The sequence below is a fragment of the Anomaloglossus baeobatrachus genome, chromosome 3, assembly GCF_048569485.1.
Source record: "Anomaloglossus baeobatrachus isolate aAnoBae1 chromosome 3, aAnoBae1.hap1, whole genome shotgun sequence".
NCBI lineage: Eukaryota > Metazoa > Chordata > Amphibia > Anura > Aromobatidae > Anomaloglossus > Anomaloglossus baeobatrachus.
The window spans coordinates 101797695-101812922 of record NC_134355.1 but is presented as its reverse complement, the minus strand read 5'-3'; the positions used below and the strand labels follow the sequence as shown (position 1 = coordinate 101812922).

Below are 15228 nucleotides of genomic sequence, written 5' to 3'. Positions count from 1 at the left end.
TTAAGTGAAGCCCCATCCTCCACTGCAACTATGGATCTAGCCGCAAGCCTGGAGATTGGGGGATCCACCTTTGGACACTGGGTCCAGCGCTTGACCACGTCAGGGGGAAAGGGATAACGTGTATCCTTACATTTGGAGAAACGCTTGTCTGGATAAGCATGGTGTTTCTGGACTGATTCTCTGAAGTCAGCGTGGTCCAGAAAAGTACTCAGTTTACGCTTGGGATACCTGAAATGGAACTTCTCCTGCTGTGCAGCTGCCTCTTCTGCTGAAGGGGCTGGGGGAGAAATATCCAACAGTCTATTGATGGCCGCTATAAGGTCATTTACCATGGCGTCACCATCAGGAGTATCCAGATTGAGAGCAGTCTCAGGATTAGACTCCTGATCACCCTCCTCTGTCTCATCATGCAGAGACTCTTCTCGCTGAGACCCTGATCCGCGTGATGACGTGGAGGGTCTCTCCCAGCGAGCTCGCTTAGGCTGCCTGGGACTGTCATCTGAGTCAGAGCCTTCAGCCTGAGATGCCTGGGACCCCCTTGAAGCACGGATTAACTCCAACTGAGGGGGACCGGGGAACATTGACGCAGCAGTGTCCATGGCCTGAGTAACTGGCCTGGCCTGCAAGGTCTCTAGGATTTTTGTCATAGTGACAGACATCTTGTCAGCAAAAACTGCAAACTCTGTCCCCGTCACCGGGACAGGGTTCACCGGTGACTCTGCCTGGGCCACTACCACCATAGACTCCGGCTGACGAAGTGGCACAGGGACCGAACATTGCACACAATGGGGGTCATGGGAACCTGCCGGTAGATCAGCCCCACAAGCGGCAGAAGTAGCGTATTGCTGTGCAGCTGCAGCCTGTGTCTTGGCACCCTTGCGTTTTTCGGATGACATGTTGTCGTCTCCTCAGTGCAATATAGGGTATACAGCCAAGAAGCGACCTTACAGTGCAATATATATATATATATATGGTATAGAGAAAAAAATACACCAATATAACACTGGGGCACTAGTGGGGCCAGCACTAATGTGCTGCTTACCGCCCACTTAACGCGGGTGTGTGGTCGCCAGAAATCCCTTGTCTGGGTCTCCCAGAGCCTGTGTCCGTTCTCCAGCCAGACTGCATGTAGGAATGGCTGCCGGCGTCCTGTGGAGAGGGGCGGGCCCTGGGCGTGTGCAGACAAAGAGCGGGAAACCTGCTCCCCACTGTGCTCAGTGAGAGGGCTGGAGTATGTAAATAAGACTCCAGCCCTCGGCGCTGACTATCTTACAGCGTCTCTCCCTTGCCCTGATTGACAGGGTGGGGGCGGGAACGAAGCGGAGCTAGGCCGCAAAAGCCGGGGACTAGATTTATAAGCGCCGCCGTCGTAAAAGCACGGTCGGCGCTAAGTCCCCGGCGCACCACAAGTCTCAGCCGCGCCGCCGCTCCAGGGGCGGCCGGCGCGGCAGTCCCCAACACAAAAAGTCCCTCAGAGAACTGCAGTGACTGTAACCCCAGCGCGCAGCGCTACTGTCCCCGGCGCACTAGCACACCCAGCAAGTCTGGAGTGTGCGCGGCCTGTCCATACGGGGACACAGAGTACCTGAATGTTGCAGGGCCTTGTCCCTGAACGGTACCCAGCTCCGTATCCAGCAGGTTCCATGGGTCTGTGGATGGAGCCCGGCCTCAGGGCTTGGGGGCCGGTAAGATCCCACTTCCTCAGAGCCCCTCAGGGGGATGGGGAAGGAAAGCAGCATGTGGGCTCCAGCCTCCGTACCCGCAATGGGTACCTCAACCTTAACAAACACCGCCAATAGGAATGGGGTGAGAAGGGAGCATGCTGGGGGCCCTATATGGGCCTTCTTTTCTTCCATCCGATATAGTCAGCAGCTACTGCTGACTAAAACAGTGGAGCTATGCGTGGATGTCTGACCTCCTTCGCACAAAGCTTGAAAACTGCTGAGCCCGTGATCCCACGGGGGGTGTATAGCCAGAAGGGGAGGGGCCTTACACTTTTTAGTGTAATGCTTTGTGTGGCCTCCGGAGGCAGTGCTATACACCCAATCGTCTGGGTCTCCCAATGGAGCGCCGAAGAAATCAAATCATTGATCATTTCACATAAAACTCCAAAAATGTGCCAGACAAAAAGTATTGGCACCCTTAGCCTAATACTTGATTGCACAACCTTTAGCCAAAATAACTGCGAACAACCGCTTCCAGTAACCATCAATGAGTTTCTTACAATGTTCTGCTGGAATTTTAGACCATTCTTCTTTGGCAAACTGCTCCAGGTCCCTGAGATTTGAAGGGCGCCTTCTCCAAACTGCCATTTTGAGATCTCTCCACAGGTGTTCTATGGGGTTCAGGTCTGGGCTCATTGCTGGCCACTTTAGTAGTCTCCAGTGCTTTCTCTCAAACCATTTTCTAGTGCTTTTTGGGTCATTGTCCTGCTGGAAGACCCATGACCTCTGAGGAAGATCCAGCTCTCTCACACTGGGCCCTACATTATGCTGCAAAATTTGTTGGTAGTCTTCAGACTTCATAATGCCATGCACACGGTCAAGCAGTCCAGTCCCGGAGGCAGCAAAGCAACCCCAAAACATCAGGGAACCTCCACCATGTTTGACTGTAGGGACCGTGTTCTTTTCTTTGAATGCCTTTTTTTTTTTTCCTGTAAACTCTATGCTGATGGCTTTTCCCAAAAAGCTCTACTTTTGTCTCATCTGACCAGAGAACATTCTTCCAAAATGTTTTAGGCTTTCTCGGGTAAGTTTTGGCAAACTCCAGCCTGGCTTTTTTATGTCTCGGGGTAAGAAGTGGGGTCTTCCTGGGTATCCTACCATACAGTCCCTTTTCATTCAGACGCCGACGGATAGTACGGGCTGACTCTGTTGTACCCTCGGACTGCAGGGCAGCTTGAACTTGTTTGGATGTTAGTCTAGGTTTTTTATCCACCATCCGCACAATCTTGCGTTGAAATCTCAGGTCAATTTTTCTTTTCCTTCCACATCTAGGGAGGTTAGCCACAGTGCCACGGGCTTTAAACTTCTTGATGACACTGCGCACCGTAGACACAGGAACTTTCAGGTCTTTGGAGATGGACTTGTAGCATTGAGATTGCTCATGCTTCCTCACAATTTGCATTCTCAAGTCCTCAGATAGTTCTTTGATCTCCTTGCTTTTCTCCATGCTCAATGTGGTACACACAAGGACACAGGTTGAGTCAACTTCAATCCATGTCAACTGGCTGCAATTGTGATTTAGTTATTGCCAACACCTGTTAGGTGCCACAGGTAAGTTAAAGGTGCTGTTAATTACACAAATTAGAGAAGCATCACATGATTTTTCAAACAGTGCCAATACTTGTGTCCACCCCCTTTTTTATGTTTGGTGTGGAATTATATCCAATTTGGCTTTATGACAATTTTTTTTTTTTCATTGAAGACAAATTAAATGAAGATAATAATACCAAAGAATTTGTGATTGCAATCATTTTCAAGAAGAAACTGAGTATTATCTGACAGAATTGCAGGGGTGCCAATACTTTTGGTCAGCACTGTATCTATATAGAATCTCCTCAGTAACAGCTCTCATCTCATCTATCTCAGTAATGGGAAAGTCTTCACTGAATAAATATTTTACCTCAGAATCGAGAATTTTGATAACTATAGAGCAATTCTGGTGTAAAAAAAAAAAAAAAAAAAAAAAGGAAAATTTAAGAATATAATAATAATAATTTAATAAAATGTAATAAGAAATAGCAAACTTGCTTAGTTTCATGTGGAATATTAATGTATGAAATAAAGATTTAAGAGCGACTGTTACAGTTTGCAAACAAACGTTCAAGCTAAGCAAATCTCCACACAACCTTACAATTTATTATTTTTGCAAAATTGACCAATTTACTTCTCCCGTATCCAACTTTTTCAAGTGAAGTGAGAAGGGGGGGGGGGGGGAGGGAGGTGGTAGTGTAGCCAAGCAGAACGGCACCATCTCGTGGCTGTAGATTTAATTTTATGCATAGATATATAAGCACTGAGGCTCTGAACTCAGATACAAGTGAAAAAAATGTTCATCAAATTGTTGTATCATGAATGATTCACTGTCTATATCAAAATAACCAATGAGTTAACAGAGGCCGTCTCTGATTGAAGAGGTCACTAGGCTTAAATAATGAAGGCTAAGGTAACACTTTAAATTGTGATGCAAGTGCATCGAGCACTATCACTACCTTTGGTGACTGCATTAAAGTGAACTTAACAGACTGCAAATAAGTGAATAAATGTTTGATTGATGGCCGTCCAACCCTGCAAACCTGCAGGACAACGTGGTACTTAAATAGGCCGATTTCCGCATGTACAGCTGTATCTGGTGTGAGTAAAGGTGAACTTAGGGGTGCTTCACACGTAGCGAGATCGCTATCGAGATCGCTGCTGAGTCACGGTTTTTGTGACGCAGCAGTGACCTCATCAGCGATCTTGCTGTGTGTGACACTGAGCAGCGACCTGGCCCCTGCTGTGAGATCGCTGATAGTTACACACTGCTCTGGTTTATTTTTTAGTTGTTGCTCTCCCGCTGTGAAGCACACATCGCTGTGTGTGACAGTGAGAGAGCAACAACTGAATGTGCAGGGAGCAGGAGCCGGCGTCTGACAGCCTGCGGTAAGCTGTAACCAAGGTAAACATCGGGTAACCAAGGGAAGCCCTTTCTTGGTTACCCGATATTTACATTAGTTACTAGCACTGCAGCTCTCACGCTGCCAGTGCCGGCTCTCTGCTCACGTAGCTGGTGTACACATCGGGTGAATAAGCTCAGCGGTTTGCTTATTAACCCGATGTGTATTGTGGCTAGGAGTGCAGGGAGCCAGCGCTAAGCGGTTTGTGCTGGTAACAAATGTAAATATCGGGTAACCAAGCCCTTGGTTACCCGATATTTACCTTAGTTACCAAGTGCGTCGCTTCCAAGCGTCGCTGCTGGCTGGGGGCTGGTCACTGGTGAGATCTGCCTGATTGACAGCTCACCAGTGACCATGTAGTGACGCACCAGTGATCCTGACCAGGTCATACCACTGGTGGGATCGCTGAAGCGTCGCTAAAGTGTGACAGTACCCTTACACTGCAATAGTATGAATGTGAACGAGCTGTCGAGTGAATGCTTGTTTCACTACAATCTTGACGATCAACTGACAGATGAGCAAAAAGCTCATTCATCGGGTGAGAAGATCTTTTGGTTTGCATAAAATTTAACTATTCTCAGCAGTACATTGTCCCGTGTACACAGAAATCTCGCTGACAAGAATAATTGCAGTTAATGTGCACTGATCGATCTGTAATAGATAGGTCAATGTGTATAAACTGCGGTCTGCCTGTGTAAACTGCCGATCAGTAAATGCTTAGCGATAAGTGGTTAACACTACAAAATTGGGTTGTGTAAATTCACCTTTAAAAGGGAATCTATTACCAGGCTTTTGTTATATACTCTGACAGCATCATGAGAAAGCGACAGAGACCCCGATTCTAGCTATGTTTCACTTAGTTTACTGGGTGCAACAGTTATGATAGAAAGCTTTCTCTGCTGCAGATCTAGCAGAGCTGAGCAGTTGAGCTGTGTATAACCCACCCACACCACAACTTTCTGTATAGATTGTATAGTGACAGAGAGCTGCTAAACAGGGTTATGGTTGGACTACCCTGCATGTGTCAAGTTGTCCTATAATGATAATCTCCTGCAGATAAAATGCTTACTGTGTTGCAACTGCAAAATACAGTCCAGTAAGTGACATCCCTATAATCAGGGTCCCTGCTCCTACATTATGGTGCTCTCAGATCACATAGCAAAAATATGCTGACAGATTCCTTTTAAGTGTGCCTAAGTAAACTGTGAATGACCCGTATTTCTGCAGATTGGTGGCACCCGTGATAGATTAAAAATTAATTCAAGAGATCGTCTACTTCTAAGTTTCAGAAAATCCCTTTAAGTTAATCATACTGTAGTAGTCTGTTGTAGCACTATTAGGTAGCAGAAGTTTAGATATTATATTTTTTCTCTAGGTCAGTGCTGCACATCATATGACTGGGATAAGGTTGTACTTACATGCTCTGCCAGACGGTTGTTGTATCGGCAAAGGCTGAAAATGAGATTACAAGTTTGCCGTATATTGATTCCATCCCGTATATGTTGGAACAGAAATGGAAAACCCTGGAAAAAAAAAATCCCAAAACAGGGACATTAGATAATTATCATGAAGTGGTTTGCAAAGAAGTGACATCTGCACAATATGTACATTGACAAAATAGTTACCTTTCCGCCAGTTAATGCTGCCATGTCATTCTGAGACAGAGTAAGGTGCCTGCAAAGGAAGAGAAAAATATTTTCTAGTTTAATTCCAATATTTGGGGGGGGGTCACTTTTTTTTTAGATATACAAAAAAACCTGAAATAAGTTTTCATAGACGATGCAGGGGTTGGCGATCAGTAAGGGGTCATGCACATACATTTCACAGTGCATAATGCTAAGCATAACTACTGTGGTCCCAGTTAAGTATAAAGAGCAGGTTTTTTTACTTCCAATCTAAAACACAGCCATTAAGAAGGCATATTCCACGTAGACAGCCAAATTACAGAATATAGAACTTCAGGTGAATGAGCAATTACACTGAAGGGTATGATAAGGGGCCTATTATCCAGACTTTTCACCCTTCAGGTAGATAACCCCATGCCTTAGGGTACAGTCTCACTAAAAGACGCACCAGCGATTCCGACCACGATATGACCTGGTCAGGATCACTGGTGCATCGCTACATGGTCGCTGGTGAGCTGTCAATCAGGCAGATCTCACCAGCGACCAGCCAGCCGCGACTCGTGGAAACGATGCTGCGCTTGGTAACCAAGGTAAATATCGGGTAACTAAGCAAAATGGTTTGCTTGGTTACCCGATATGTACCCTGGTTACCAAGCGCACACTGATTAGCGCTGGCTCCCTGCACTCGTAACCAGGGTACACATCGGGTTACTAAGCAAAGCGCTTCGCTTAGTTACCCGATGTGTACTCTGGCTACGTGTGCAGGGAGCCAGCACTGGCAGCCTGAGAGCGGCGTACGCTAGTAACCAAGGTAAATATCGGGTAACCAAGCAAAGCGCTTCGCTTAGTTACCCAATGTGTACCTTGGTTACCAGCGTCCACAGCTTCCAGACGCCGGCTCCCTGCACATTCAGATCGTTGCTCTCTCGCTGTCAAACACAGCGATGTGTGCTTCACAGTGGGAGAGCAACGAGCAAAAAAATGAACCAGAGCAGTGTATAACGAGCATCGATCTCACAGCAGGGGCCAGGTCACTGTTTAGTGTCACACACACAGCGAGATCACTAATGAGGTCACTGGTGCGTCACAAAACCTGTGACTCAGCAGCGATCTCGCTATGTGAGAAGTACCCCTAAGCATCTGTGCAGATGTGTTATCTACGGTTATTCATCAAAGTCCAATAGACTATGCACCAATACTGAGCTATAGAAGGTTAATATCAGGTTTCATCATACCCACAACATTATACATACATTTTATTGCATAACTTAAAAAAAAAAAACAACAACCTTTAACAAATGCAGCATAAACTGTAAAAGCAGCTGCTAAACAGCAGCTTTACCTAAGAAATTCCTGAACAGAAGTATCAATGATCTGAAGACATAAGGACGTGGCTGGTTTCTGACATTGAAGTGAGATGTTCTTCGCTATGTATCCTGGTGCAGTGTTCCCAGACTGTCAATTTTCTTACATTTAGGCACTATCCATAGACTATTGACTACTTGATGGGAACGGTAATAAGCAGAAAGGAGATTGCATAATTCTCATTAGGCTCGGGCCACACGGGGACTACTGCGATCCACTTGCATGACACTCGGCTTGTGCTGGCAGTACAGCAGAGCCGAGTGTCATGCGTTTGTCCTTGCAACTGAGGTCCGTTCGTGCGAGCAGACCTCAGTTGCGGGGGGCGGGCCGGCACTCAGGAGGGGAGGGAGGGATTTCTCTCCCTCTCTACTGCATAGCCGGCTATTGCCATTCTCGCACTGCACTGGCAGTACACCGGTGTACCGCGAGTGCAGTGCGATTTTTCTCTCGCCCCATACACTTGAATGGGTACGAGAGAAAAGAGTCTCAGCTTACAATCGTAGCATGCTGCGATTGTTTTCTCAGTCCGATTAGGGCTGAGAAAATAAATCGCTCATGGGTGCTGACACACAGGCTAAAATTGGTCCGAGGGGAATGCGATGTTTTATCGCACTCCACTCGCACTGTTTTACTCGCCGTGTGGCTTAGGCCTTAAATCTAATATTCAGCAGCTAATGCAAGTTAATGTGGCACGCTGTAATCCAGTACACCTGACCGAAAATCTGTGTGTAACATTGTCACCACCATGAAAAACAGGAGAATAAGCAAGCTTATTATATATAGGACGATCCTGTGCTGAAAGAAGGGAATTTTGTTTACTTACCGTAAATTCCTTTTCTTCTAGCTCCAATTGGGAGACCCAGACAATTGGGGTGTATAGCTACTGCCTCCGGAGGCCGCACAAAGTACTACACTTAAAAGTGTAAGGCCCCTCCCCTTCTGGCTATACACCCCCCCGTGGGAGCACGGGTCCCTCAGTTTTAGTGCAAAAGCAAGAAGGAGGAAAGCCAATAACTGTTTCAAAAACAAATTCAATCCGATAACAATATCGGAGAACGTAACTTATCAACATGAACAACATGTGCACCCGAAAAACAAATACCCTAAGAAAAAACAGGGCGGGTGCTGGGTCTCCCAATTGGAGCTAGAAGAAAAGGAATTTACGGTAAGTAAACAAAATTCCCTTCTTTTTCGCTCCTAATTGGGAGACCCAGACAATTGGGACGTCCAAAAGCAGTCCCTGGGTGGGTAAAAGAATACCTCGTGATCGGGCTGTCAGGCAGCCCTTTCTTACAGGTGGGCCACCGCCGCCTGCAGGACTTGTCTACCTAGGCTGGCATCCGCCGAAGCGTAGGTATGCACCTGATAATGCTTGGTAAAAGTGTGCAGACTCGACCAGGTAGCCGCCTGGCACACCTGCTGAGCCGTAGCCTGATGCCGTAATGCCCAGGACGCACCCACGGCTCTGGTAGAATGGGCCTTCAGTCCAGAAGGAGTCGGAAGCCCAGCAGAACGGTAGGCGTGAAGAATTGGTTCCTTGATCCACCGCGCAAGGGTGGATTTGGAAGCTTGCGACCCTTTATGCTGACCAGCGACCAGGATAAAGAGTGCATCAGAACGGCGCAGAGGCGCCGTGCGGGAAATGTAGATCCTGAGTGCTCTCACCAGGTCCAACAGATGCAAACCCTTTTCAAATTGGTGAACTGGATGCGGACACAAAGATGGTAAAGTGATATCCTGATTGAGATGAAAGGAAGATACCACCTTGGGAAGAAACTCTGGAATTGGACGCAGTACTACCTTGTCTTGGTGAAACACCAGGAAGGGAGATTTGCAAGATAACGCCGCCAGCTCTGACACTCTCCGAAGAGACGTGACCGCCACCAGAAAAGCCACTTTCTGTGAAAGCCGAGAAAAGGAAATCTCCTTCATAGGCTCGAAAGGTGGCTTCTGGAGAGCAATTAGAACCTTGTTCAGATCCCAGGGTTCCAATGGCCGCTTGTAAGGGGGAACGATATGACAAACCCCTTGCAGGAACGTGCGTACCTTAGGAAGTCGCGCCAGGCGCTTCTGAAAGAATACGGATAGCGCAGAGACTTGTCCTTTAAGGGAGCTAAGCGACAAACCTTTTTCCAACCCAGACTGCAGGAAGGAAAGAAAAATAGGCAATGCAAATGGCCAGGGAGAAACTCCCTGAGCGGAGCACCAAGATAAGAATATCTTCCACGTTCTGTGGTAGATCTTGGCGGAGGATGGTTTCCTAGCCTGTCTCATGGTGGCAACAACATCATGAGATAAACCTGAGGTCCCTAGGATCCAGGACTCAATGGCCACACAGTCAGGTTCAGGGCCGCAGAATTCAGATGGAAAAACGGCCCTTGAGACAGCAAGTCTGGACGGCCTGGTAGCGCCCACGGTTGTCCTACCGTAAGATGCCACAGATCCGGGTACCACGACCTCCTTGGTCAGTCTGGAGCGACGAGAATGGCGGAACGGCAGTCGGACCTGATTTTGCGGAGCACTCTGGGCAACAATGCCAGAGGTGGAAACACATAAGGTAGTCGGAACTGCGACCAATCCTGAACTAAGGCGTCTGCCGCCAGAGCTCGGTGATCGTGAGACCGTGCCATGAAAACCGGGACCTTGTTGTTGTGCCGTGACGCCATCAGGTCGACGTCCGGCATCCCCCAGCGGCGACAGATCTCCTGAAACACGTCCGGGTGAAGGGACCATTCCCCTGCGTCCATGCCCTGGCGACTGAGAAAGTCTGCTTCCCAGTTTTCCACGCCTGGGATGTGAACTGCGGATATGGTGGATGCTGTGTTTTCCACCCACGTCAGAATCCGCCGGACTTCTTGAAAGGCTTGCCGACTGCGTGTTCCCCCTTGGTGGTTGATGTAAGCCACCGCTGTGGAATTGTCCGACTGAATCCGGATCTGCTTGCCCTCCAGCCACTGTTGGAAGGCTCGCAGAGCAAGATAGACTGCTCTGATTTCCAGAACATTGATCTGAAGGGTGGACTCTCTCTGAGTCCACGTACCCTGAGCCCTGTGGTGAAGAAACACTGCTCCCCACCCTGATAGGCTCGCATCTGTCGTGACCACCGCCCAGGATGGGGGTAGGAACGACTTTCCTTTTGACAATGAGGTGGGAAGAAGCCACCATCGGAGAGAGTCCTTGGCTGCCTGAGAGAGGGAGACATCCCTGTCGAGGGACGTCGACTTCCCGTCCCATTGGCGGAGAATGTCCCATTGTAGAGGGCGCAGATGAAACTGCGCGAAAGGGACTGCTTCCATTGCTGCCACCATCTTCCCTAGGAAATGCATGAGGCGCCTCAAGGAGTGGGACTGGTTCTGCAGGAGAGATTGCACCCCTGTCTGCAGAGAGCACTGCTTGTCCAGTGGAAGCTTCACTATCGCTGAGAGAGTATGAAACTCCATGCCAAGATATGTTAGTGATTGGGTCGGGGTTAGATTTGACTTTGAAAAGTTGATAATCCACCCGAAACTCTGGAGAGTCTTCAGTGCCACGTCCAGACTGTGTTGGCATGCCTCTTGAGAGGGTGCCTTTATAAGTAGATCGTCCAAATACGGGATCACGGAGTGACCCTGCGAGTGCAGGACAGCTACTACTGCTGCCATGACCTTGGTGAAGACCCGAGGGGCTGTTGCCAGCCCGAAAGGTAACGCTACGAACTGCAGGTGTTCGCTTTCTATAACGAAGCGTAGAAAACGCTGATGCTCTGGCGCAATCGGCACGTGAAGATAAGCATCTTTGATGTCCATTGATGCTAAGAATCTCCTTGAGACATTGAGGCTATGACGGAGCGTAGAGATTCCATCCGGAACCTCCTGGTTTTTACGTGTTTGTTGAGCAACTTTAGATCCAGGACGGGCCGAAAGGACCCGTCCTTCTTTGGCACCACAAACAGATTGGAGTAAAAACCGTGACCTTGTTCCTGAAGAGGAACGGAAGTCACCACTCCTTCCGCCTTTAGAGCGGCCACCGCCTGCAGCAGAGCATCGGCTCGGTCGGGCGGTGGGGAAGTTCTGAAGAAACGAGTTGGAGGACGAGAGCTGAACTCTATCCTGTACCCGTGAGACAGAATGTCCTTCACCCAACGGTCTTTGACCTGTGACAGCCAAATGTCGCCAAAGCGGGAGAGCCTGCCACCGACCGAGGATGCGGAGAGAGGAGGCTGAAAGTCATGAGGAAGCAGTCTTGGTAACGGTTCTTCCTGCTGTCTTTTTTGGGCGTGACTGAGTCCGCCAAGAATCTGAGCCTCTCTGATCCTTTTGAGTCCTTTTGGACGAGGAGAATTGGGACCTGCCTGAGCCTCGAAAGGACCGAAAACCAGACTGACCCCTCCTTTGTTGGGGCTTGTTTTGTCTGTGTTGAGGTAAGGATGAGTCCTTACCCTTGGAGTGTTTAATGATTTCATCCAAACGCTCCCCAAACAATCGGTCGCGAGAAAAAGGCAAACTGGTTAAGCACTTCTTGGAAGCAGAATCTGCCTTCCATTCTCTCAACCACAGGGCTCTGCGCAAAACCACGGAGTTGGCTGACGCCACCGCCGTACGGCTCGTAGAGTCCAGGACAGCATTAATCGCGTAAGACGCGAATGCAGACATTTGAGAGGTCAATGGTGCCACCTGCGGGGCAGATGTACGTGTGACCGAGTCGACTTGTATAAGCCCAGCTGAAATGGCTTGGAGTGCCCATACGGCTGCAAAAGCTGGCGCCAACGACGCTCCAATAGCTTCATAGATGGATTTCAGCCAGAGCTCCATCTGCCTGTCAGTGGCATCTTTAAGTGCCGCTCCATCTTCTACTGCAACTAAAGATCTAGCTGCAAGCCTGGAGATTGGAGGGTCCACCTTGGGACACTGGGTCCAACCCTTGACCACGTCAGGGGGAAAAGGATAGCGTGTATCTTTAAGCCGTTTAGAAAACCGCTTCTCAGGATAAGCGTGGTGTTTCTGGATTGCATCTCTAAAGTCAGAGTGGTCCAGAAAAGTGCTTAATTTACGCTTGGGATATCTGAAATGGAATTTCTCCTGCTGTGAAGCTGCCTCCTCCGCAGGAAGAGCTGGCGGGGAAATATCTAACATCCTATTGATGGACGCTATAAGATCATTCACTATGGCGTCACCATCCGGTGTATCCAGATTGAGAGCGGTCCCAGGATCAGAATCTTGATCAGTTACATCCGCCTCATCACCCATAGATTCGTCCCGCTGGGATCCTGACCAGTGAGACGAAGTTGAGGGCCCCTCATAACGAGCCCGCTTAGGTTGTCTGGGACTGTTGTCTGAGTCAGAATCGTCACCCTGGGGTGCATGTGACACCCCCGGAGCTTGGAAGTGTTCCAGCTGAGGGGGGACCAGGGAGCAATGATGCCACAGTGTCCATGGTCTGAGTTAGTGGTCTAGACTGCAATGTTTCAAGAATCTTTGACATGGTCATAGACAATCTGTCAGCAAAAGCTGCAAACTCCGTTCCTGTCACCTGGACAGCATTCACAGGTGGTACACTCTGGGTCACGTCCAGCAGAGGCCCCGGCTGTGCAAGTTGCACAGGGGCCGAGCACTGCACACAATGGGGGTCAGTGGAACCTGCCGGTAGAGCAGCCCCACATGCGGTACAGGCAGCATATAATGTCTGTGCCTTGGCACCCTTGCGTTTTGCGGACGACATGCTGTTGCCTCCTTGTAATCTAGGAGGGTATATAGCCGAGAATCACCAGCGACCGTACAGTACAAAGTATTTGCAAACACAAAATACTCAGTATACAAACGGCACAAGTGGGGGTGAGCCCTTGAGGGCTGCTTACCGCCCGCTGAACAGCGGGTATGAGGCCGTAGAATCCCGTGTCTGGGTCTCCCCGTCTCCCCTCTGCAGCTCAGCGTGCAGGCAGGAATGGCTGCCGGCGTTCAGTGAAGAGGGGCGGACCGTGGGCGTGCCACAAACAAAGTGCGGGAAACTGCGTCCTACTGTGCCTGGTGTGAGGGCTGGAGTATGTAAAAAAGACTCCAGCCCTCAGCGCTGATGCTCTGTACAGCGTCCCGCCCTCCTCCTGACTGGCAGGTGCGGAGGCGGGAACGAACGAACTAGGCCGCAAAAGCCGGGGACTGTAGTAATAAGCGCGGCCGTGATATATGCACGGTCAGCGCGGAAGTCCCCGGCGCACCATAAGTCCCAGCCGCGTCGCAGTCCCAGCGGCCGGCGCGACCGTTCTCCCTGAGTCTACCCACTCAGCTAAGCTGAAGTGAGGAAATGGCACAAGCGCAGCAGCGCTGTTGTCCCCGGCGCACTAACACACCCAGCAATGCTGCGGTGTGCGCGCGTATGCACGGGGACACAGAGTACCTTGACGGAGCAGGGCCATGTCCCTGACGATACTCAGCTCCATATCCAGCGGCTTCTCCAGGGGCTGTGGATGGAGCACGGTCTCAGTGCCTGGAGACCGGTAAAATCCCACTTCGCCCAGAGCCCTAATGGGGATGGGGAAGGAATCAGCATGTGGGCTCCAGCCTCCGTACCCGCAATGGGTACCTCAACCTTAACAAGCACCACCGACAGAAAGTGGGGTGAGAAGGGAGCATGCTGGGGGCCCTGTATGGGCCCTCTTTTCTTCCATCCGACATAGTCAGCAGCTGCTGCTGACTAAATAGTGGAGCTATGCGTGCGTGTCTGACCTCCTTCGCACAAAGCAAAAACTGAGGGACCCGTGCTCCCACGGGGGGGTGTATAGCCAGAAGGGGAGGGGCCTTACACTTTTAAGTGTAGTACTTTGTGCGGCCTCCGGAGGCAGTAGCTATACACCCCAATTGTCTGGGTCTCCCAATTAGGAGCGAAAAAGAAAATTAGAGTATTAACCCACAGACAGCGGACTAATCCTCACGCCAAGCTGTTTGTACGCGTGGCTATAATGTGTGTCAGCATCTGCTGCGGATCCTCTTGTAAATACACAGCCGCTTTTCCACCGTCAATTCTGACACGTGTGACCATGCCAGTAATCGAATATTACATTTCAACCAACCTTTCAGAACGAGACTGCTCAACCAAGAAAGCTATTAAAGCAATCATCTTTTCCAAAGCTGCCGGCCTGTACTTCTCCTCAGCAAGTGAGAGAATGTCTTCCTCCTCCTCCTCTTCTCCTTCCTCCTCCTCAGAGAGTACTTCAACCTGAGGCTGAAAACAACAGATAAAGTCACAAATAGGATTCAGCGCTCATCAAATAATGTGTTTCACCAACATTACCCATACGAAACTATAGGCTGTGTACTTCATACACTTACATTTTCAGGTCCTTTGGTTCCCATGTAAAAATGAACCATGGTTGATATGGCTTGTAGGGATAATAAAAACTGGCTCTGAAAGAAAATTAATAAAAGGGAATTAGTCAGCACTATGGTACTTATATATCCACTATTTATTGCCTAGATTCAGAGACATGCTTTGTCACTCCATGAGCAGTACCTCCTGTTATTCACATCCTCAGCACCCCTCTCCCTGAGTGATCTCTCACTGTGTGTGAGGCCAGGAGATCTGACGCCTGCGTACATCACTGCTCTTCTT

At 49.3% G+C, this 15228-nt stretch overlaps 1 protein-coding gene across 3 annotated transcripts in view; it reads right to left on the bottom strand.

The window, feature by feature from the left end:
• USP34 (ubiquitin specific peptidase 34) overlaps positions 1–15228 on the bottom strand; it is a 386361-nt gene that overhangs the window by 51651 nt on the left and 319482 nt on the right. For all 3 annotated transcript variants that reach the window (XM_075339351.1, XM_075339349.1, XM_075339350.1), the window contains 4 exons: positions 14949–15023; positions 14690–14841; positions 6283–6331; positions 6076–6180 (listed from right to left, as the gene is read on the bottom strand). In XM_075339351.1, the coding sequence (XP_075195466.1) occupies positions 6076–6180; positions 6283–6331; positions 14690–14841; positions 14949–15023 (381 nt within the window). The remainder of the gene's footprint in view (positions 1–6075; positions 6181–6282; positions 6332–14689; positions 14842–14948; positions 15024–15228) is intronic.